This window comes from Xiphophorus hellerii, chromosome 4, assembly GCF_003331165.1.
Source record: "Xiphophorus hellerii strain 12219 chromosome 4, Xiphophorus_hellerii-4.1, whole genome shotgun sequence".
NCBI classification, from domain to species: domain Eukaryota; kingdom Metazoa; phylum Chordata; class Actinopteri; order Cyprinodontiformes; family Poeciliidae; genus Xiphophorus; species Xiphophorus hellerii.
Genome location: NC_045675.1, coordinates 12,594,122 through 12,616,623, shown reverse-complemented (window position 1 = coordinate 12,616,623; position 22,502 = coordinate 12,594,122). Strand labels below are relative to the sequence as shown.

The 22,502-nt window shown below is 37.1% G+C and overlaps 2 protein-coding genes across 4 annotated transcripts; both read right to left on the bottom strand.

Moving 5' to 3' along the window:
• Positions 1–1,110: 1,110 nt before the first annotated feature.
• adpgk2 (ADP-dependent glucokinase 2) lies at positions 1,111–11,167 on the bottom strand. Of its 3 annotated transcripts, XR_004338979.1 has the most exons (8): positions 10,910–11,165; positions 7,559–7,718; positions 6,255–6,445; positions 6,085–6,181; positions 5,280–5,416; positions 4,382–4,518; positions 2,833–3,458; positions 1,111–2,251 (listed from the first exon to the last, which is right to left on the bottom strand). XR_004338979.1 is itself a non-coding variant. In XM_032560952.1 (7 exons), the coding sequence occupies exons 1-7, from the start codon at positions 11,103–11,105 to the stop codon at positions 2,895–2,897; spliced, it is 1,425 nt and encodes a 474-aa protein (XP_032416843.1). In that variant the 5' UTR covers positions 11,106–11,167; the 3' UTR covers positions 1,111–2,894. The 3 variants fall into 3 exon arrangements, 2 of the variants coding, with proteins under 2 accessions (XP_032416843.1, XP_032416842.1); XM_032560952.1 differs by having other exon boundaries at positions 1,111–3,458; positions 4,439–4,518; positions 10,910–11,167; XM_032560951.1 differs by having other exon boundaries at positions 1,111–3,458; positions 10,910–11,164.
• A 1,053-nt stretch (positions 11,168–12,220) lies between these two features.
• On the bottom strand, positions 12,221–21,162 carry ctsba (cathepsin Ba). The gene is made up of 11 exons (XM_032560962.1): positions 21,018–21,162; positions 17,786–17,909; positions 17,631–17,716; positions 15,965–16,079; positions 15,731–15,846; positions 15,344–15,429; positions 14,530–14,676; positions 13,513–13,629; positions 13,273–13,401; positions 12,913–12,994; positions 12,221–12,832 (listed from the first exon to the last, which is right to left on the bottom strand). Exons 2-10 carry the CDS (start codon positions 17,906–17,908, stop codon positions 12,921–12,923), a joined length of 993 nt encoding a protein of 330 aa, XP_032416853.1. The 5' UTR covers position 17,909; positions 21,018–21,162; the 3' UTR covers positions 12,221–12,832; positions 12,913–12,920.
• Positions 21,163–22,502: the final 1,340 nt, after the last annotated feature.

Below are 22,502 nucleotides of genomic sequence, written 5' to 3'. Positions count from 1 at the left end.
CAAAATGCTGCAACGTCCTTAAACTAAAATCTCATTCCTTTATGAGGGCATGGCAGAGAAATATAATCAGATTATCTTTTATTACCACCATCTACTGGTGTGTTTGTCCCGTCAAACTGTCATTGTCACGAGTTAATGAGCATCTTGGCTTTTAAGAATCTGTCAAGACTGAAAGTCGTTTAGTGAGTCCTAAGCTTTAACTCTTTTCCTGGATACATTTAAAAAAATGTTTATCCTTTTTTTAGCCTGTATATTTGATATCAAAATCAAAAACATGTAATTGATGTAATAATTAATTTTATATTATAGAAGATGTAAAGCTACTTTAAACTTTTAAATTAAAGCTTCAGTATGTTATTTATTTTAAATAAATGTATTCGCATATTTGTTAAAACTGTCCTTATGTTGTGACAGCTAATCTGAAAAGATCAACCTCCTCCTGGAGCTACTGTTACCGTCTGAAGAGATGCACCGCTCCCGACCAAAAACAACCAATCAGAGCCAGGAGGAAGTTATTAGTGCAGTCAATCACCCTCTTGTACTTACTGCTCAGTGTGCTAATAGCAGAGAAACAACTTACCGTCACAGGAAAACCGTTCATCCTCCATCATCGGTGGCCATGCTAACTAGTTTAGTGTTCACAACAGGTTCTGCTGTCAGGAAGAAGCCGAGTAGCGAAGAAAAAGAAGCGTCACACAGAGGGTGATTAACAGCACTAAGACCCGCCTTCTGGCTCTGATTGGTTGTTTCTACTTAGCACTGGGAGAAGGCAGAAGAGCTCGACTTTATCCATCTCATACAGTGACACTTTCAACAAATTAACATCTGACTGTTTTAACGTAATTAGATTACAGATTTACATTTAATATGTTGTGTAAATACAGTGAAACCGTGGTCAAGATGATCATACGGTCAGCATCTTGTACTGGACTATCATTAATCCAAAGGTTAAAGGTGATGTGAGTTGGTAAAGCAAGTCGATGGTGAAAACGTTAAAAGTCGGCATGAAATGATTTCGCTACATGAGGATGAGAAGATACAAAATGTCACCGTGCTGCTCTATGATAAAGAAGCTGTGATTAAATAATTAATAACAAAACAAAGCAATGATTGCTGATCAGCATTTTATCAGATGATTCTGCAATGACTCAACATGCATGAAACAGTTACACAGCTGCAGAACACACATGAATGATCCACTTATCCAACGCGTAGATAAGTGCCCAGACAAACAAACGGTTCCCTCACTGAGCATGCTGCAGTGTTTCCATCCACTGCCAGATTAGCATTTAAATCACAGTTTAAGACAAATACATACACTTCAAACAGAAATCCACAGAAACAGGCTGTAAAAAACATCCTGATTTTATGAAACACCAACAGTAAAAACAGAATAAGGCTCATTTACCCTCAGATTCACCAATTACAAGCAAAACAAATACACAAGATTTAAAGAGATTTCCACATTTTCCTGAATTTCTGACCTCATACTATGTAACAAAATCATGTGTTGCACATATAAAGTGGTTTTTGCAAAAAAAAAAAAAATGAATTAATTTTTACCAAGAAAAGAAACTTTATGTAAAGACATAGGGATGAAACACATTTCAATCTGAGAGGAGAACAAACAGCAGCAGCAGGAATGTTTGATTTCTACATAGTGAGAAAATAGAGTTGGCTTCATGTCAATTACAGTTCAGTTGCATTAGTAAATAAAAACAAAATAAATGTAATGTAATTTTCCCAAACAAAAAGAGGAAGAAGTTGAGAACATCCAATGCCAGATGGAAACTAGACATATAAATACATATTTTATGAATGGTCCACTGATGTCATTTATACATATTATAATGTCCCATTAAACCTCAAACATAACTATGATGAGCTGCTTAATCCAGAACTGCAAGGAGAGATTTGGTCCATAAATAAAGTGACGGAGGGGTAAAACTAAAAGAGCATGGAGCTACAGAGAAAGTCATTACATCTAGAAACCAAACGTGACTCCACAATTATTTTTGCATTATTTCACTGCAACTGAACTACAGACAAATTACAAGTCCAAACACAAACATACCAAAACCACAATTTTCATATATGCAGGGAGCAACGGGAGCGTTTTACCTCAGAGACTGAGGAAGCAGAGAGAAGAGGAATCAACGGTTTGAATCCAGCAGGTTTTCACTCAAAACTCGCCGTTTCTACAGAATAAATTATTTGCTAAAAGGCAAGTGAGGCATTTGTAATTCACATCCTGCAAAGAAACAGAAGATTTAATTATTTCAGATTCTTAACTGCATAGCTGCGCTCAAGGTTGAAATACAAATACAACTGATCCTACAAAAGATGCGTGTGCAAATCTTGGTCAAAAATCATAACAAAAGCTGAGTGGTGCAACACAAACATCTGATCACATCTAAACCTCTTTGTCTCATCCAGAACAAGTGTCAAGTTTTTTTAAGGCCTCAGAGAAATGATAGGACAAATCATTAAAATCACCAGAGTCGGATGATGAAACAGATTTATCAGAGTGTTTTAGAAATGTTTTATTGTTAAAAATTATCTAAAACGAAAAATTGTAGCTACTAAGTTTCAGTGACAGTGAATCAATGAGACTGTCCTGAAACTAAAGAAAATCCAGTTGGATTAGAAAGAAAACTACAATTTAACATTTTATGATTTTCTATTGCATGTCTTGTGAAAGTTAGAACAGAGTCAACTCTATGAAATATGCATGATCCGACTCTGAAGTAATAACAATGACTTTATGATTCTCAGTTTGGGCCCAGAGCTGCAAATTTAATGATAGTGTTAGCCGTGCAGCCATGTCAGTACCTGAAGGATCGGGTGCAACACACCGAGACTCGAGAGTAAAAAGGACGATCTGGTGTCCCTCTTTAAATCTGCAGTACCAAGCCGGCAGCAGAGACGTTGTCCCCTCCACCCGCAGTCTGATAAACGTCGGTGCACACCAGCACCGGCGCCACGCAGATCTGGTAGTCGTCCTCATCCCAGCAGCTGACCGGCCGGCTCTCCAGCAGCGGGATGCGCTGGCTGCCCTCGCGGTGGCTGACGGAGAACGAGTCGTCCATAATGAGCCTGGCTTTGCTCAGGTCGATGTCGTTTGAGCCGCAGACGTGACGGTTCGCCGTGAGCGAGGCCTTGGCGGTGGCGGACATGGTGTTCTTCCACTGAGAGCCGCGTGTCACAATCATGGCCTGGAAGGCCAGAGTGTGGACATGGAGGCGAGTCAGAGGCTTACCCTTCGATTTACCGCCACTGGTGGCGCCGCCTGAGCTAGCAGCCTGGTAGCGCTGGTTGAGGATGCGGTAAACCTCCCTCATCTGGTCGAGGACGGTCGCTACGCGAGGGTTTGGGTCCGACAGCACCGTGATGTTGGAGCCTTTGAGTAGGCTGAGAAGATTGGGGAGTTCTTGTTCATTCATGCCTAAAGAGTCTGCCTGGAAAAGAAGAATTGAGATCAATGCTTAAAGGGGATTACTGATTTCCTCAATGGAAATGTTTATAAACTGTAGCTGATTTTTGTTTGGGTTTAAAACAACAAAAGAGAATGTAGGACGCCAGAAACTGTTTAAAATGTTAACTCTGTAATGTTTTTTTACAATAGTGAAATCCCGTTTACCTGCAGAGCTGTGTAACACTGAGTGTACTGTCTCCTGTCGTCTCTGCTCCTACTATAAATATGAATGATCATAGAAACTACAACGCTCCTCAGAACGACATGAGAAACGGCATCAACAGATGGAGAAGCATTGTTGAAACGAGGAAGAGTCAAATTTCTTTTAACTTGTTTTTGGTACAAACAGCATTTTTATACCAGAAGGTAACATAGTTACTTGAATATTTAATAAAATGTCACAAAGTACCTAGAAAATACATAATACTGCCCTTTAATGTTTGTTTAATAAAAAAAATAAAAAATTTTTGTGATGGTAAAATTTTCAGCTCAGAGAATAGAAAAAGGATCTGTTGTTATTTAATATTTTAAATAACAAGACAAATATAAATATAAAAATAAAAAAATGGCCAGAAAACCTTTGAATTCTCTAAAAAATTATATTTAAAATTTAATGCTATGATAATTTTTTTGTATTTTTATTGTTGGATAAAAATAATAAAAAAGCATTAAATGTTTGTTGTAAAAGTTCATATTTTCACATTCCATGTTGTTCTTTCCAGTCTGCATTTGAGAAAAGTATTCAGACCATTTTGCTTGCAGATTTAAATCAGGAAATTTAAATAAACAAATCTAACGTCCACCTCGGTGTTTTCTACACACTGGCCCTTCTGATTTCCGTGTTTGGATAATGTATTTGAAAATGCCAACATGGACACATTCATTTAAATATTCAGTCATACATACATGAGGGATGACATGGTGAAGAAGGTCGTCTACTATATTCTCGTCCACAAAACTTGCCATCTCAAAATGGATGCCGATCTGAGGCGACGAGGAGGTCAGCAGGTCGGCCAGCCGGGAGAGGACCGCCTCTCGCTCACCTGGAAGGAAAACAGGAACAAAAACAAGATGGAGGACTCAAAGGCACTTCAAGCAACAAGGAGTGGAGATGAAGGAAGGAAGCAAAAAATTGTGATGTGAATTTGTTTTAAGTGATGAACCGAAAGAAAATGAAGGCAGTCAAAAGGTCAAACTGGATGTGGGTCTAGTTTAGTTGTACAAATTATCCAGTTCAGAGAGGAAAGTTCGGGTTAACCTGTCCTTCTCGCTATTTGAACTCCTGCTTTTTTAGCTGTCATGACAAATACAGTTCTGTAAAAAATTAAGTCCACTTAAAATGATCACTTCTCTGATTTTACTCTTTATAGGTTTATGTTTGAGTAAAATGAACATTGTTCTTTTATTCTATGAACTACTGACAACATGTCTCTGAAATTCAAAGCAAAAATTTAGTATTTATTTGCAGAAAATGAGAAATGGTCAAAATACCGAAAAAGATGCAGAGCTTTCAGACCTCAAATAATGCAAAGAAAACAAGTTCATGTTCATTTAGAAACAACAATATTAATGTTTTAACTCAGGAAGACATTAGAAATCAGTATTTGGTGGAAAAACCAGGAGGTTTTCAATGGGGCTCAGTGCAGTGGACTCTCAGTTTTTCCAGAGCTGTAATTCCCCAGTAACTCTACTGCTAACCTGAAACCCAAATTTGGCAAAAACAAATCTGAATCAAGTCTTCTTAGTAAATCAAAGCAGTTGCTTATCTGAACAGCTATCACCAAACTAAGTCATGTTTTCCTACCTGTATTAAAGGGGAAGTTGTCCATCATCTGAAGCCCTCCCACCACCAGCAGATCAGGTTTGAAGCCTTCCAGTTTCTCAGCAAACTCTTCCAAAGAGTCCAAGTAGGGGTTATGAGCATCACTGTGAATGATATATCTACAAACAAAACATGCAACGTTTACTTACAAAGCACATTTAAAAACAATCCAGTTTGACCCAAACAGTTCGAGGTCAACTTAAAACACAAAGATGCAATGAAATGGATTTAATAACAATAAAATATTAGTGTCAAAGTCTCTGCTATTCACAGCAGAAAACCTGGTGTTTACTAACAGATGTATAATTATAGCATGCATCTCAATTCAAACCTGCACATGATCTGATTTTAAGAAAAACAGAGAAAATAAAAGCTTAGAGATGCACCAGAAAAATCAACCAGACATTTTTCTTAATTTTCCAATACTTTGCTATTGTTACTAACAACTCTCTTTAGTGCGCAAGTTGCTATTGAGAGAAGTCATCTCAAAGTTACATATTTTCAGTATCACTGAGGTGATTAGATATAAAGTTAAAGGTTGTAAGGAACTATTTAGGCACATATTAGGAACAACAGCTTTACGTTATTATTGCAACCCTTTGGTACGTCTTGCTTTTCCAGTTTTGGTAATTTGGTGAGGAATCTTTTGGTCGTTGCATTTTTGAATGAGCAAATCGAACTGGAGCTGACATGAGGCCATGAAGACAGTGAGCAAAGTTAACTGAGATAATCACCAATATAAAGATGCTAAAGACTTTTTAGTTTTAGTTTAGAATGTTAAATATACCTGTTTGCTCTACGTGAGGTGTACGTCCCCCAGCTGGAACCAGATGAATATTCAAGGATCAGATGTATGTCTGGCTCTTCTATCACTTTACCAGCCACTGGCAAGAAAAACAAACATGGAGTTAAAAGACAATTAAGCATAAAAGAGAGGTCATGTTTAATCTAGATTACCTGTAATGTGCTGGGACAAAACTTCAGTGAAATCGGTGCTGAAACTTCCCCCTAACAACACGTCACATCCCTCTGTTGCCATGCGACCAGCCATCACAGGAGCATTGCCACCTATGGACCACCTGTTTCCAGGTAAGTCACGGGCGCCGTCCACCAGCTCACTGAAGAGGGTTTCATTAATCATAAAACGCCTGCAGGAGCAGGAAAAGACAGTAAAAAGACAATAATAGACCATAAAGTCTTAAAAGAGCTTGTATTATTATTTTTTTGGTTGTTTTATATTACAGGAACAAAGTTTCCCCCAGACAACTTGTGGCGCTGGGAAAGTCGTTCATCCAGCAGCCTGTTGTATGTTTGAGTTAAAAAATGTTTAAAATATCACTTGATAATTATGTGTTATTGAAAGTTTGGAAGATCAACACCTGAACACCAATTATAAAGTCTTAAAAAATGCAAACATTAAAAAAATCTTTTAAATAAATAAGTAATGTTTAGCCTGGTGGGGGCACAAGTAAAGCCTGGTGGCCCGTCAGGCTTATAATACACTCGGGAGAACACTGCAGGAATGCAACATCCCTGACTTTTAGTGTTGTAACTAATTACTATGTTAGTTATTAATTATGCAAATACAATTTGTGTAGATTTTTCATTTAAGCCTTTTAATACAATATTGGGAATGCATTAAAAGATGCAAATAAACAAATCATTCAAATTCATTCTGTATAAGGAAATAAACATTTTCTTCCCCAAAGTGTAATAACAGAATTTCTTTAGTGATCATTTGTAGCAAATAATGCAGCTAAAAATACGTCTAATATCAACATGTGAAAAGTTCAGCTCTTTCTGCTTGACTTGTAGAGCTGACCTGGTGATTAATATATTGGTTTTTTTTTATTAACCAATTAATGATTGGATAGTAAAAGGTGCTTAGTTAGAGGTTTGTTTGTTTTTTACATAATTTGAACCAGGTGAAGCTAAACCTGCTACTGGATTAGTTCTGGATTGAACATATTAACAGAAAAAGAAGATTTTTTTTTTTTTTATCTTAAATGCGAAATGTGTATATTTGTATATAGTTTTGGATTAATTACTGCTCTTAGTGTTGCTCTTTCAACAAATTGCTATTTATTTAGAGTCTGTATATTCCAGTTAATGATTAATCAATTACTAATTTAGTTGACAATTATTTCAGTAATTGATTCATCGTTTCAGTCGTTCTGATGTTAAGCCTTTCTCCTCATATACTGTTAAAAGCTCACAACTTTTACTGTAAACATGCTTGCTCTCCATCCAACATTACTTACTCTGCAGCAGCTCCTGGCGCAAAGAAGTAGGCAAAGCTCTGAGCCAGTTGTTCAGCATTTTCCAGATAGTCATAATGCAATGGCTGGTCTGTGTGAGAGAGGCCTATCTTATTTAGGAACGACACGCCGTCTACTATAAGGTCGACGCAGCCACCAAAACCTGAGGAGGGAGGAGACACAGAAGAAGAAATACAATTACACACCAACTGTTTCTCCCTGCTGCAGCCACACAGGTCCATATCTGAGTCCAAAAGAGAAGAAGAGAAAAACACTGAAGTAAACTGAGGAGAAGAAGAACAAAAGCAAAGTCGTGCAAATTGTAGGCTTTACAGAAAAGCTGCTGAGTGAATGACGGTGGATCAGTGGGAAGAGTAGTTAGTCGTCTTACGACCCAAACGTTGTGGGTTGGATTTTAGTTTCCTACTGACCCACGTGACCCGGCATGTGAGGCTTTAATGCAAAGTGATTTCAGTGGTCAGAAGGATTACAACCTGCCACAGTGGAGGGCAAATGAACTGAAACGTTGAACAGACTAATTAAAACCTAAATGTCAGATCATCTTTCGATTAGATTAAAATATCAATTCTAAAGTCATTCTGCTTCGTCACAACTAAGTTTTCTACTGCTTTCTGCTAAAACATGACAGTTTGTTATGCATTAAAAAAATCACAGTCACTAATTTATATTGGTTCCCTTATTATGCTGCAAGATTATTTTAGTTATTGATTAATCAATTATTTTGACGATTAATCAGATTTTAAAAAATGAGAAAATTCTGCACAGTTTTCATTTAAGCCTTTTTATACAATATTAGAAATACATTTAAAAAATGCAAATTAGTAATTCAATTCCTTTTTGAAGTAAGAAACTAAACATTTTATTGCCTAAAATGCAAAAGCATAAAATTATGTTAGTGTACATTTGGTCTCTTGTAGCAAATGACAACAAGCAGCAAAAAATAAACTTTTTCTAACATCCAAATGTGAAAAGTTCAGCCCTTTAACATGAATACAATGTAAGGCTGATATATTGGCTATTTTTTCGATTAACCTTTTAATAATTAGATAGCAAAAGGTTATCAATAGAAGCCTTCTTATACATAATTTGCACTGTCAAAACTATGCCACTAGAGTTTTGAGTAGAACATATTCACAAATCTTTTTTATTTGATCTTATTTACAGTTTTGGCTTAATTACTGCTCTGGATAGTTTTTTCTTTCAGCAAATCGCCTTTGTTGACTTTCTATACTCCAGTTAACAATTAATCAATTCATCACGACTTAATCGTTTCAGTCCTAAATAAGGCCAAAGTTGTTGTTTAATCTGAAATTAGTTTACCCTCCATGAGATTAGGAAGCAATACGTGTCACCTAAAGTCAGTGTGAAATGATAACCGGCTGAGTCTGCTGTCAAACAGGGTTAAAGGTTGATCAGATACAGATTATAAAGCGAGTTTGATCAAAGTCTAAAAAACTGGATTTTTGGGACTAGGTCACGACATCCAGGCTGACATTTTTCAACATATTTACAGGAAACTAAACTAAGTTTCAAACTAATGTGCTAGAAGTCTCGGTTCTTCTTTTTAAAGTAACTTTTTCAACGATTTATGTGTTTTAAGTGCATGGGATTTATAAAGGATTGATAGTAAAATTACCCCATTTAACTCCTCAAGTTAAGTGAGGATTTAAAACAAATTCAAAATTTAATACAATTTGAAAGGAAATATAAGGAGGTCATTTTCACAAGGTATAGAAATATGGGTGAGAGATAGAACTAATGTGTATGTAAATTGAGGCTAATGCATATGAGTGTGTGGGTATGGATGAATATATTTAAACATGTAAACCCTGATAAAATGGAAAATGAATGAATCTATGTTTATTTATTTAACAATGAGGGTCCATGTGAAAATATATGAGTTTATAGGGTAGGAGTTCATAAGTTTCTTACGTCCTACTCCTTTCAGAGCATGTTAAAATGACTGTAGTACAAAAATATGTGTTCTTGGCATTTCTTGTTCATGCGTGTGATTTTATACTTCTATCATGTTCAAACTAAAATAAATAAATAAATAAATAAATGTAAATAAAGGGCAATATTGACGTAAAGACACGAGGCTTGAGGACAGCCACAGAAAGTTTCTGTCCATATGGTTTGAGGAGGGGAGAACAAACTGTCCCAGCTGCTGATCCAGTCTGGGATCTGGTGACTGAACATTTGTGATCATCTGTCTTCTCCCTTCGCATGTCCTTCGCTACCACAGAGCCTTGGAGTATACATTCACACCCACTGAGGTTTTATTTTTATTTTTTTTTGTCATTTTGTCATGCTGAAACCACAAGTTTTTATGAATTTCAGTGAGGTTTTCTGTAATAGATCAATGCAAAGCATATTTCTAAAGTGGCATGAACTTAAAAATGGTTTTATAGCATTAACCTGAGAAGCAGCCAAGCGGCTCATGGTAACTGGAGGAGCTGTAGAAGATGAACTGCTCAGGTAATCTGCCAGCATCACAACCGTCTGTTGTGGATACCATAAATCTGTTTCTTTTTTTGATGGTTTTTTTGTTCTTAAGTGGAAGAGTGGCATTTCATTCAACCTTATTTAGGTCGCACATTTAAGAAAACACTAGTTTGACAAAGTACTGCATAGAAATATTTACACAGGCAGCCAAACATCGTTGAGGATACAATGATAAACAGCAGAGACAGTAAACTGGAACATCAGTGGACCACAAGCTGCACTTTAGACACATCTGGATTGCATATTAATGGATCAGAATGGCCCAGTTAAAGTCCAGACCTCAATCCAGTTGATATTATCTAATTCTGCTAGAGCTATTCTGCTAACAACAATAAGCAATAAACGTCAGTCTTCACACTTGAAGCTGTTTTGCATAAGAAGTAAATTTATGCCACACTTTCACTATTTAAATTTTTATTTTTTTTAAAGAAAATGTTCATATAAATAGTTTTTATAAGGCACTGCATGTCAAACTTCACTCCACCACAATATGGTAATCCTCAACATCTAACTTTAGGTCATCGTCAGTATTTCACTGGTCAAAACTTCTAAGAATTCTCGCTAGATTTATATTTTATTATTAAATAAATATCGCACTAACTAGAGTAAATTTTAGGACAGGTTACAATAATACAGTTACTAGTACTTTAACTCAATTTCCTGTTTGGGGTTTAACAGAAACTGTAAGTAAAACTTGTGTCAGTTATTTCAAACAAACTGACTTTGACGTCAGGTATTTTCTGTGTTTAAAACTGAGCGTTAATTAATGACCAGTGTCCACTCCAACCCCCAGCAGCCTAGCTAGTGTCGCTAGCGCTCCGCACCTACCAACTGCCACTCTGGGTCTGGCGTCATTAACCCCGACTTTCCTCTCAGCCCGGAGCAGAGACGAAAGCACCGTGTCCAGCCGGTCGTCAAGCACCGTGTTCTGCGGTGAACGGAACCAGATGGCTAACAGAACCACGAAAAGGGACAGAACAGATCCATACTTCATCAACGGAAGCCTGCTTCCCCCCTCCATCATCGCCCGCTCCTGCTGCCTGCGGCGGCGCTGGCTGGCTGACTGAACAAACACACCCCGCCCTCCGGAAGAGCAGACAGCCCACTGTCGCTTGTGCGTTTGTTTTTAAACTGGGAGTGTCCCGGGCGTGGCTTCGCTATGCGGAGATTAGCACAAGTTTCCGGGGTGTAAGATTATGAAAATAGAAAAATACTTTTGTATTAACTTTTAGAATGATTTCATTTCCAGCGTCACTTCGTAAGTCATACATACACTCGTTTACATTTTATTTAGGTAGCACCGCCGTCCTGGCAGTAAAACTGACTGATCACGGTGAACAAAACGATAAAGGCTTATTTTAATTGGACAATTTATCTTCTTGTTTACCAAACAAGAGACAAAAGTCATGGCAATAAATAAATAAATTTTTAAAACAAATTTAGAAGTGTATGTTCTCATTGTACATACTATACTTAAAAATGTATATTTACTGAATATTGTTAAATGTTTATGTGGGTAGTAACAACTTACATTTACTTGAGTAACTTTTTTTTTTTAAATTAGTTTTTTTCTTCAGTAACGCTACTCTTGAGTAACATTTCTGGATACTCGACCCACTGAGCTTCACTAGAACAAACACGTTTTAGCCAAATAGGCACCAAACATGGAAATAAACCTACATTATTAAAGTGAAACTTCTTGTTTGTACACAATCTTTGGTGTTTTAATGTTATCTTCTAACTACAGAGCCTGCTGTAACATTTGGAGATCAACCAGATAGAATAAACATACATTAAAAAGAAGTTCAGGGATATTTTCCCTCAAGTACAGGCAAAGTTTCTACCTCCTTGGACATCAAATCAATTTTGGTGCCAATTTGTGCACATGATCTCTGTTTCAAACAACTCAAAGCTTTAATGAAATCCATTGTTTTAGTCAAGTTCATTATGAAAGAGCTATAATGAGCCAAATATGCAATAAATAAAGACTAACTTAATGTCTAATGCATATCACTTTAAATGTTCTTGTTGATTAAGTGAAAGACATACACGTCTCTAAAGAGTACATGTCTTTCTAGTAAACAGTTTTACAAGGGTTTAAAAGATTTTTCTGAGAGCGAGACAAAATGAGAACCACAATACTGGCAACCAAAGATTCATTTAATAAATTCAAATGAACAATTCCCAGCATCTGATTATATTGGCAGTAAAAATCTCACTCCATCTCCTTGTAAGCTACTTTTAAAATGCTTAAAAATAACAGGCTCCCATTACAGGCAGTACATTGCGACATTCGGTAGTACAGAGTATAATTTGTTATCTAAAAAAGAAAAGAAAAGAAAGAGTATCAAGGGTCATTGCATGATGAAATATGTTCTGAGAAACATCTCTGCTCATTGGGGTGTTTTTAAAAACGCCATTCAGTTTGATGCTGCATGGATCCAAAAATGGTCCTCAATTTTCATCGGTGCAACACAAGAATTGTTTCATCTTTATAACAAGACATCTTTTTTCCAAGCAATTAAAAGAAAGAGAAAAAAAATGAAGGGAAATATGAGAGTGTCCTAAAACAGACCAACATAGAAAAAAAAAAAATTAATTGTGTGCAACAACAGTTTGTCTCCAATCTGAAATTCACTTAAAAACTACGGGAGTTTGAATTCCCCTCCTCAAATGCCATGCTGTGCAGAAGTATACTTTGTTCAATGACAGTGGAGTGTGGCGCCCTCTGGCGGTGACGCAGCATAAAACCTGGAAGTAGAAACAAACTTCATGAAGTCATATTTAAAGTAACATTTCCTTTTTAAATAGTCAGTCATTACTGAGCTTACCTTGGGTTTTACTTGGGAATTCCAGCCACGATCTCAGACTCAATGCCACAGTGATCTGATCCACGGAGGATTTTAAAGTATCCTGAAAATTTAAGCGATAAAGTGAACTTAGTATATTTAATGTTCAGTATAAAACAAGAAATTAATGGAGGCTCTTGACTGAGTGAAAGCATACATAGGTCACAGCTTTGTGTGGGCGATATGAGGGTTAATTAGAATAGACACATCTATAAGCATGCTTATATCTATAAAACTGGTGTCCAGATTAGGTTTGGTGTGTTTTCAGTTTGATGCATAATCGAAATGTGCCAACACTGGAGCCTAGTGCAATTTAGTTAATGCTAGTAAATTCCTGCTCACCATTATCACCCCAGTCAGTGTTCCAGGAGTTTGCACAGAGCCAGTAAGGAACACCATTTTCCTCTCCCCAGCCCAGGATCTTAATGGCATGGCCTCCCACATAACTTCCTGACACATGCTGATACACACCTGATGAGGACAGAAGAAATACAGTAAGCAAATCAGGAGCAGTTATCATTTCACCCGTCCGTGGTCTGCTGAGATTATATTTGTAAGAGTATTTTATGCTGCTCTTCTTACCAGACTTGTAGGAAGGGAAATCTGAGTAGACTTTAAATGCTCCCTCTACAGGTCCATTCTTGTAGATCTCTGATTTGATCTGATCTTCTTCTGGTGGTACATCGTAAGCCGTTTTACCTGCAACAAACTTCAGGTTAAAATCCTGTATGTGTCCGATAGTGATGATTCTTAAAGGTCACCTATTATGCTTCCTTGAACAAGTTAGAAAAGTTCGATGGGCTATATAATACATTACATTTTTGCACATATTCTTAGATAATCAGATTTTATTGAGGTTAGTTCTGCCTACTTTGATTGCTTTCAAAATGAGTTGTTTTAGGGCCTCCTGTCTCTTTAAATCTGAATAAGCTGCTGCTGGCCACTCACACGTGAAAATAGTTGCAAACTGATGGGCAATTACACTACTGTATGTCTTTGAAAAGCGGAAGTGGAGCCTCCTGCATAACCAACAAGAATGCATCAAATGGTTTCTGGATGGCAAGTCAACAACAAAACACTTGTCTTTTCCAGCAGCCATTGTACAACTCGTACAGCAGTAATAAGAACCGACCAAACATGCAGGCGGTCAGCTTCGGTTGCTAGGTAACGAGGCTGAGCTCGGGTTGCTAGGTAACTGCTTGTCTAATGTGACTTAACAGTTGGGAGGTTTTTGAAAGATTGCATTTTCCAGATGTTAAAGAACATTAAGGTTTTTGTCGAAAAAGAAAACAGCTGAGTGTTTTAAGCACTTGGGTTGTTTTTAGAAACAGTTAAGACCCAAATAAAAATATAAAAACAAGTAAAAAGAGAAGTTTGCATAATATGTTCCCTTCAAATACTTCTTTCAAACAAGCCATTTTTAAACCGCAGCAGAATTAAATCTTCACATCTTATCGTCATTAAATGTGTCTTGAATGACTGATTTTGTTATTTCTACAAGACTATGTTTGTATTTTGATTTTTGCTAAACAATGAGCAGCAAGTATGTAAACATACAGCTCAGTTACGCTCATCTGAACTGCTCGGCAGCATTCTTACCATAGTATTTGTCCTTTTCATAGCTTGGTGTGTATCCAGTCTCACACTGTTTAACACAGTCTGGCGTGTTGCCGCCCTCCCCAGTGCAGGGAGGTCTGCTGCCGTTGGTGTGGTGCTCACAGGGTTCGATGGTGTACGGCCTGCAACCTGCAAGAAACACAACGACTCAAGTGTTACCACGGACTAATCAGTCATTTTAGCATCCCAAAACTGAAAGCTGACAAACACTGAATAGAGATTTTAATTAGACAAATATTTTACACCGATTGCACACCAAAGTATAATTTAGTTGGAAAAACAATGCAGGGCATAAAATAGACCTATACATACCTTGTGAAAAGGTGAAAGCCTGTTTATAAATTCTGAAACTTAAATTCCTTCATAAATAAAGAATCTGCTATTATTTTGAAAACTTTAAAAGAAAAAAAAAAACTTTTTAGAAGAAGATTTCATCAAGAAAGTGTAAACCATCCGCATCCTTCGGTATTTATTTGGTAAATCTTAGTGTTGAGACAAACTGAATAAAATTTGACTAGACCATGTATTTTTGAGGAAGTTCTTTTTTTGGAATGGAATGGAATTTCTGTGCCACTGACACCAATTCATATTTAGTATATTTAAAATAAAAAACAATGGACTTTGATGCATTTCTGCCATTCTCAGCCAAAAACAAGACAGTTTGCATATAGACATTCAAAATCATAATAATTTGAATCATTATGCCAGTATTCAACATTGCGTTGTGAGATATTGTTATATTCTCATCTTGACTTATTTTCACTTTTAATATAAACACTTGTGTAAATGAACTTACCAATATGAGAGTTATAGAGCCCTCCAGTCACCAGTCCATCTGTGGTCCAGAAGTCCCAAGCTTGAGGAGGATAGCCACCACCACATCTTAAGAAACAAAATATAAATGAATCACCATCTGTAGACGTGATGCAGGATGATGCAATTATCCTGCATCACGTTCAGAAACTGCAACTCATTTTGGAGTCATATAAACTTTAAACACAAGTTACTTTGACAAAAATTGCTTTTAAAGGATTATTTATACTATCCACTTAAGGTTAGCTGTGTAGCAAATACTTTGTACAAGCACAACGCTAACCAAGTGTTAAATCACGAGTTTAGTCACTGACCAAGCTAATAAAAGTCAGAATTATGTCCAAAGGAAGACAAACTTTGAAGGACCTACCCCATTCCACACTTGTCGCAGCAGGTGAGCAGATCCTGAGGGGAGATCTCCACACTGACCTTCCCGTTGGTGTGAATGCAGATACGGTCAGAGATAGCCTCTGCTGCACCAAACGCCTACAGGCAGAACAACCACATTGCATGAGAATTACTAAAATAAAAGTGTTCAAAGTTTTATTTAAAAAAAGCTGAAAGCTGAATTTGCATTTATAATTTAGCGATGAGTTTCCCTCACCCAGCAGGATCCACAGGAGCCCTGGTCTCTGATCTCCCTCAGGGTGGGACAGTTGGGCCACTGCTCTCTGGAATCAAATTCTGCTGGCAGCTTCATGCTTTCTGCATACTGAACCCTGAAGAGACACGACTGGTGTGAGTGTTACCCCATGAAACTATTTACTTTACACATTTTTAAATCAGCAGAAGCTGCAACATATTATTTTGAGAAACTGGAGCCATTAATATCGAGAAATGTTGACCTATTTTTGGCAAAATGGCTCAAGCCACTTCAGACAGGATGGAGAGCATCTGAATTTAAATTTAAGTCTCACCACAGACTCTGAACTGAACGAAGCTTAAATAGTCGAATTCAATATTTAAATATGCTTTTATTATAACTACTCCATTGTTTCTACGGTTGTTTGTTCTTCTACAAGGTGAGCCTAAGCCTCGGACTTAAAGGTGAATTATTATGCTTCCTTGAAAAGGCTAGGATAGGTTTACGAAAGACATGTTCCATCTATTTTTTTTTTTGGACAAAATCATTCTTAGATAATGAGATGTTAGTCTGCTCAGTTCTGCCTGTTTTGAGCTCCTAGAGATTTTTTAGGACTCAGGTCTCCAACTCCAGTCCTCGAGGGCCGCTGTCCTGCAGTTTTTAGATGTGCCACAGGTACAAAACACTGGAATGAAATGGCTCAATTACCTCCTTCTTGTGTAGATCAGTACTCCAGAGCCTTAATGACCTAATTATTCCATTCAGGTGGTGCAGCAGAGGCACATCTAAAAGTTGCAGGACAGCGGCCGCTGAGGACTGGAGTTTGACACCCCTGTTTTAGGGCCTCCTGTCACTTTAAATCCAAATAAGCTGCAGCTCAACGCTTACACTCTTGGGAAAATGGCTGCAAACAGATGCGTAATTACACAACTGCACATCTTTGAAAAGCAGACGTAGAGCCTCCTGCACAACCTGCAGGAATGTGGCAAGTGGATTCTGGTTGGTTAATCAACAACAAAACACTTGTCTTTTCCAGCAGCCATCGTACAGACCATACAGCAGTAAAACCAGCTGACCAAACATGCTGTAGCTCAGCTTGTGTTGCTAGGGAACGACGGACTGCCCGTTGAATGTGACTTAACATTCAAATTAATTTTTGAATTAAATTGAATTTTGAAACAATTTTTGAAACGGCTCGTTTTCCAGACAACAAAAACATTAATTTATTGCCAAAAACGGCTCGGTGCTTTTTCTAAATGCTTGAGTTGTTTTCAGAGGCAGTCGAGACCAAAATGGAAGAGTAAAAAAATGTGAATTTTGCACAATAAGCTCACCAGTGTTCCTATCACTGATGGACAAAAGCATCCCCACAACATGACAGTTTTGATATAAACAGTGTTTTGAATCTACATCAAAAATGGTTGAGATTTGGTCTTTTGTATTCAAGCTCAGTTTAAACATAGATTACATATAGCTGTACCTCTAAACACAACTGGTTTAACTGGATTTTATTTGGGGGTATCCAAGAAGATTTTTTTCTTAAGCCATAAATCATTTTCCTTCCAATTCTCAAGGATGAACTGGCTTGTTTTGGCTCATAAAAAGCATCTACCTTCAAACATATTGAAGGTAGAAGTTGAAAATGCATCTAGAAATATTACATTTATATTGATCTTGTGAGGCTTACATGATAGGCAGCTTAGGTCCCTTAAGCAAAGTGCCGCAGAGGTTTTTGACATAGCCGAAGTCAACATCACGGAAGTTGTGGCCAGCCTGCAGAGTGGAAATATGAATTAGTAAAACATTCACAGGATTCTGGAGGAAAAACAAGAATAAACTCACCTTCCAGGTTGTATTGAGCTTATTGATGTAGTTGACCATTTCACTGGACAGAGGATGGATGTTGGGTCTGGCCAGGCTCACAGTCAAGCTGGCAGCCAGCGCCAGGAGAGTTACACACAACATTCTGCCCAACACACACAAGAAAAAAAATAAGTTAAAAAGGGGAAAAAATAAATTTTTCAAGTTTTTTGCTCCATGACTAAAGTGTTTGCATTTTTTGGTGAAATTCTCATGAAAATGTTGCACCTGAATGAACAATGTTTCCCTCTTGGATACACTTCTAAAACTGCTAGACCAGCAAAATGTTACAGCAGATTAGACATTTCCACGCCTGACGGAGATACAAGTTCAAGGATAAAGTAGCAACTGTTCTCAGTCAAGTCTCCTACAATGTTAACAAACCGCATCACTAAACATAATCGAAACCTAATGCAAGACATGGAAAATACAAACCAGAACACTTGGAGGGGTAAATTCAAGTCTAGGGGCTGGGTGATATGGACTTAATATTTTAAGTCCATATCTTAAAAAATTAAGATATTACCACCATTATTTTGTGGTAATAATGTGATTAAAAAAACAGTCACAAATACTGCCCTTGAGGACACCACCTACTTAAAGGAATGTGATTTATATTGAACTGTATTCAATCATATTTCCTGATACTTTTTGATGCCCTCGTAAAACGAACAGTGGAGAAAATGGTACAAATAATATTTCCAATAATACTGTCAGTTTCTGATTTATCATCATTAACTGAAATTTATTGAGACAATAAGTATTACAAGAAAATATCTATGATAAACAGTACTATAAATGCCCATCCCAACTCAAGTCTGTAGATACTGTTCATATTGCGCAAATACAAATGTTTTGAGAAATGGATCATAGCTATTGTTTATTAAAGGTAACTAGAAGATGAAGGAAGTCCAGCTAAAAAAACAAAAGTATAGTAAATGATGAGCTTTGTGGTGCAAAATAAAAGCAGACTCCTTTTATTTTGGTTTTTAAACTTTGTTCCTTTTGGAAAGTCTCTTCCTCTCACCACAAACACCTGTTTGGGCATGAATCCTTCCAGCAAGTTTTAAACCTAGAAATTCTTGAGAAATTAGTAATGAATCACATGACAGATGATCATGGGTTACCGTCAGCAAAACAGAAGCAGGAAAAATAGTTTCCCCTTTCTAAAAGGGTGTTAGCACTAAGTTGATGTTTTAAAAACTGCTAGTCATCATAAAAAACAGAGCCTAGCATGTTAATAAGGAATAGGCAAAGAATACTATAAATCTTATTTAGTTATTCGTTTTAAATAAATTTTGTATACAGGTGTACGTGCTTGCCTTTGACTCCTAATGAGGAATCTTCTGATTTATTTGAAGAAATGGTTTACTTAAAAACATGTTTTCAGTGCGACTTGGGGGAAGTGAAACACCAGCTCCACCCATCTGCATTTCTCACTTCTTCACAGCAATTAAAACTTCACAGCTTGCTTTCAAAGCTCCAGACAGTACGAGTGAGAAAAAGCTGCTGAGTCACTGGACAATGCACAAACAACCTCCACTCAGTCACAAGCTGGAAGCGAACTCTTAGAAGAGGGCTGAGATTGTTTTTTTTCCATTAAGAGGTTTAAGATGACATCATAACTTAATGAGTCAGCAGCAGATCAGGCCCCAGAAATGACTGATGACCTTTCCGTAAATCTTTCCAGATAACCTCAAACAGGGTCTCTCAGGCCCTCGATACTCAGTAAGGTTTTTCAGTTAGATGCTGACTAAACGGAAAATCTAGCTAACCGATCTCAGTTTAGAGCAGGGCTTCAAGACCTTTCATGATATGCATTTCATAGCAGTCAATAGATAGTTATTGATTAGTTCTTTGTTTTAATCTTCTGAAATGCTGTCAAACTAGTGGTGTGACCTTTCCTCTTATCCACCGTGACCTTTCCTGTTAGCCACCATTTTTACTCCAAGCAGTTGTTTACGAGACACAGTGGCAAACCTTAAACTGCTGCTGTGCCAGTTACTCTGAAGGTTGTTGCTAGGTTACCAAAGAGTGATTGAGTTAAGGTAGATGATTCAACTTTTCTCAGCTGGCTGTGAGAAGCCTTTCCTTTGCCTACATCCCCCAGAATGCTGTGCTGTTCTGGATCAGAGTTCAATTAATATTTTATCAGTTGTTCTATCTATTCGTCGCATGTCTATCGGAGCACATCGATATTGATTTATTGTCCAGCCCTAGCCTTATGTGAGGTCATCAGAGACTTATGCATGTCAAACTTTTTATTTTTGTGTGCGTTAATTTTAGCACAGTAAAACAACCAAACTGAAAAATCAAACAACAGACCATGGCATGTTGTTCTAAAGGGAATAAACTACGGTAAGTCTAGTACGAGTTTGTTTTTACAGTAAAGTTCAGCTGGTTCCTTTAACTGGGTCATTTAGGGCTGTACCAGCTTTTATGGTGATGAATAGGTGGAGTAAATTAACGTTTTACAACATTCCCTCTCTGTGAGAGCAAACGAGGTGACAGAGATTGACAAAAACACCGCAGGCTCTGATTAGAAACTCACCGACAATAAAACCTGATAACAGGGAAAACAGCCGTTGCGTAATCAACCGAGCAAGTCTTTCCTCGTTTCAAACTTAAAGATTTATTTATTTCCTGCTACAGTAAAGGTTTTTATTTTAAACTGATGGTTATTTGGCTGAAGCCTCTCGGGTGTTTTGATCCTCTTTTGTAACGTTTAGATTTGACATGAGCCATTTTGTCTGGGCCTTCTTACAAAAAACGGTTTCAGTTTCCATTTCCTGTCTAACTGACTTCAGTGTCATATTTCATAACCGTATTGCTGCTGGACTCCTTTGTGTGTGAAGGTTTCGCCGTTTTTCGGCACCACCTTTCTTTCGTTTTTGTTTTTTAAAAATCCATATCATTACATCTGTATACATCAGGGCCCATGTTTGAACTAATTTGCACCACCTGCTTCCTGTTTACCTCGAAGACTGCAGCCATCAAGGAACTGCGGCTAAAAACGTGCAAATCAAGACAAAAATAAAATAAATCCAAAGAAAGCACAGCCTGTCTTTATCGTGTCTTTTCACTCGATCTTTAATTTTAAAAACAAGAAGAGTAACTAAGTTAGCTGTGTAGTTTAGCAAGTATTTTTGTGAAATGTGGTTTATCTAACCACTTATTTCCTTAGAAGCTTCAATGTAAGAAAACAACAACCTACCTGTCGCTTATTGATGGGTTTTTGGTGTCACCTTACTCTGCGGGTCGGCCCAGTTCGACCCTCCAGTCTCTGCCTGCTGTTTTACGGCTGGTCTGGTCTTATTTATTGCTGTGAACACGTGAATCGGTCACATGAACGGAGCTCATGTGATCCTGCTGACTAACTGTGGCTTTCCGCTCCTTCCGCTTTAAAATGAAACGAGGTTCGCTTCATTGTTCTTGTCATCCTCACTGATTTAATGGACATTAAACAATAACGTGAATCTTTATCTTGGTAATGAAATAGAAATATGTAAAATTGACCAAAGTCGGCTTTTCTCAATCTATCTGAACAACTTGGATTTAACCACCAGAGGGCGCCAAAAATCAACCATCAGTAGTTTTTATGTCTGGTTATGAAAACCAGGCATAAACCTTCATAAACGTACAATTCTTTGCAAATTTTTTCACTATTCAAATTTTTTTTTAATACTTTGTTATAACCCCCAACTTTAAAGCAACATAAAGTAGCATGTAGCTGTGAAAAATAGGGGGAAATCATGGTGCCAAAATGTTTGATGTGTTCACTTCACTGCTCTATTAGCATTTTTCCCAGTTGATTTTTAAGAACATTTTGTAATTTTTTTTTTTAAAGTCCCTACTCAGTTGCACATTTCTTTTAATTGGAGTATTGTCTTTGTAATAACAATATAGTGTTATTTTTCTTGTGATGTAAATTCTCTTATTCTTCTTTTCTGTCTTTATATTTCTTACCTTAGTTTGAATATGCATGCTTGTATTTACTTTTGAATTTACCCACGATGTGGCAATTAAAGGATATTTATATTCCTTTTACAAAATAAAAATGTGAAAGGTGTGGTGTGCGTTTGCATTCACCTCTTTCCCCCCTAAAGCCACTGAATAAAAAAACTGTGCAACCAGCAGGAATTAAGAACTGTTTGATGCCAGGAATATTTTTAGATACACGGAAATTCACAGCTCAGAATCTCAAGACATCATTAGTCATTCACTACATAAAGAAGTAGGAAGAAGAAAGTCAAATAAGTCGCTTGCAAGCTGTAAGGGACAGTGAACATGTGGAAGAAAGTCATCCGGTCAGGTGAGACTAAATTTAAACCTAATTGGTCAATAAGCAAAACTGCAGTCTCTGCTTGATTTAGCTTGATTTCCTGACAAGTGTCTCAAAGCCTTGTGCAATAAAAAACAAACAAAATTTACACGCGAGAACAAAATTGTTGATGCCCCTCTTTTAATGACCCACAATGGTTACTGAAGTAATTTTAAATTAATGAAAGTAATAATAATAATAATACAGAATTAATGAAGATGAACCAATGAAAAGCAGACATCGCTTTTGAAATATGGTTCAACAGAATAATTAAAAATAAATTAATGAAACGGGCCAGTCAAAAATGACATACCTTGATTTGAAGTTAAATAAATTTTTTTTAAAAAGTGTTAAATGCAATTTAAAGAACAACAATTT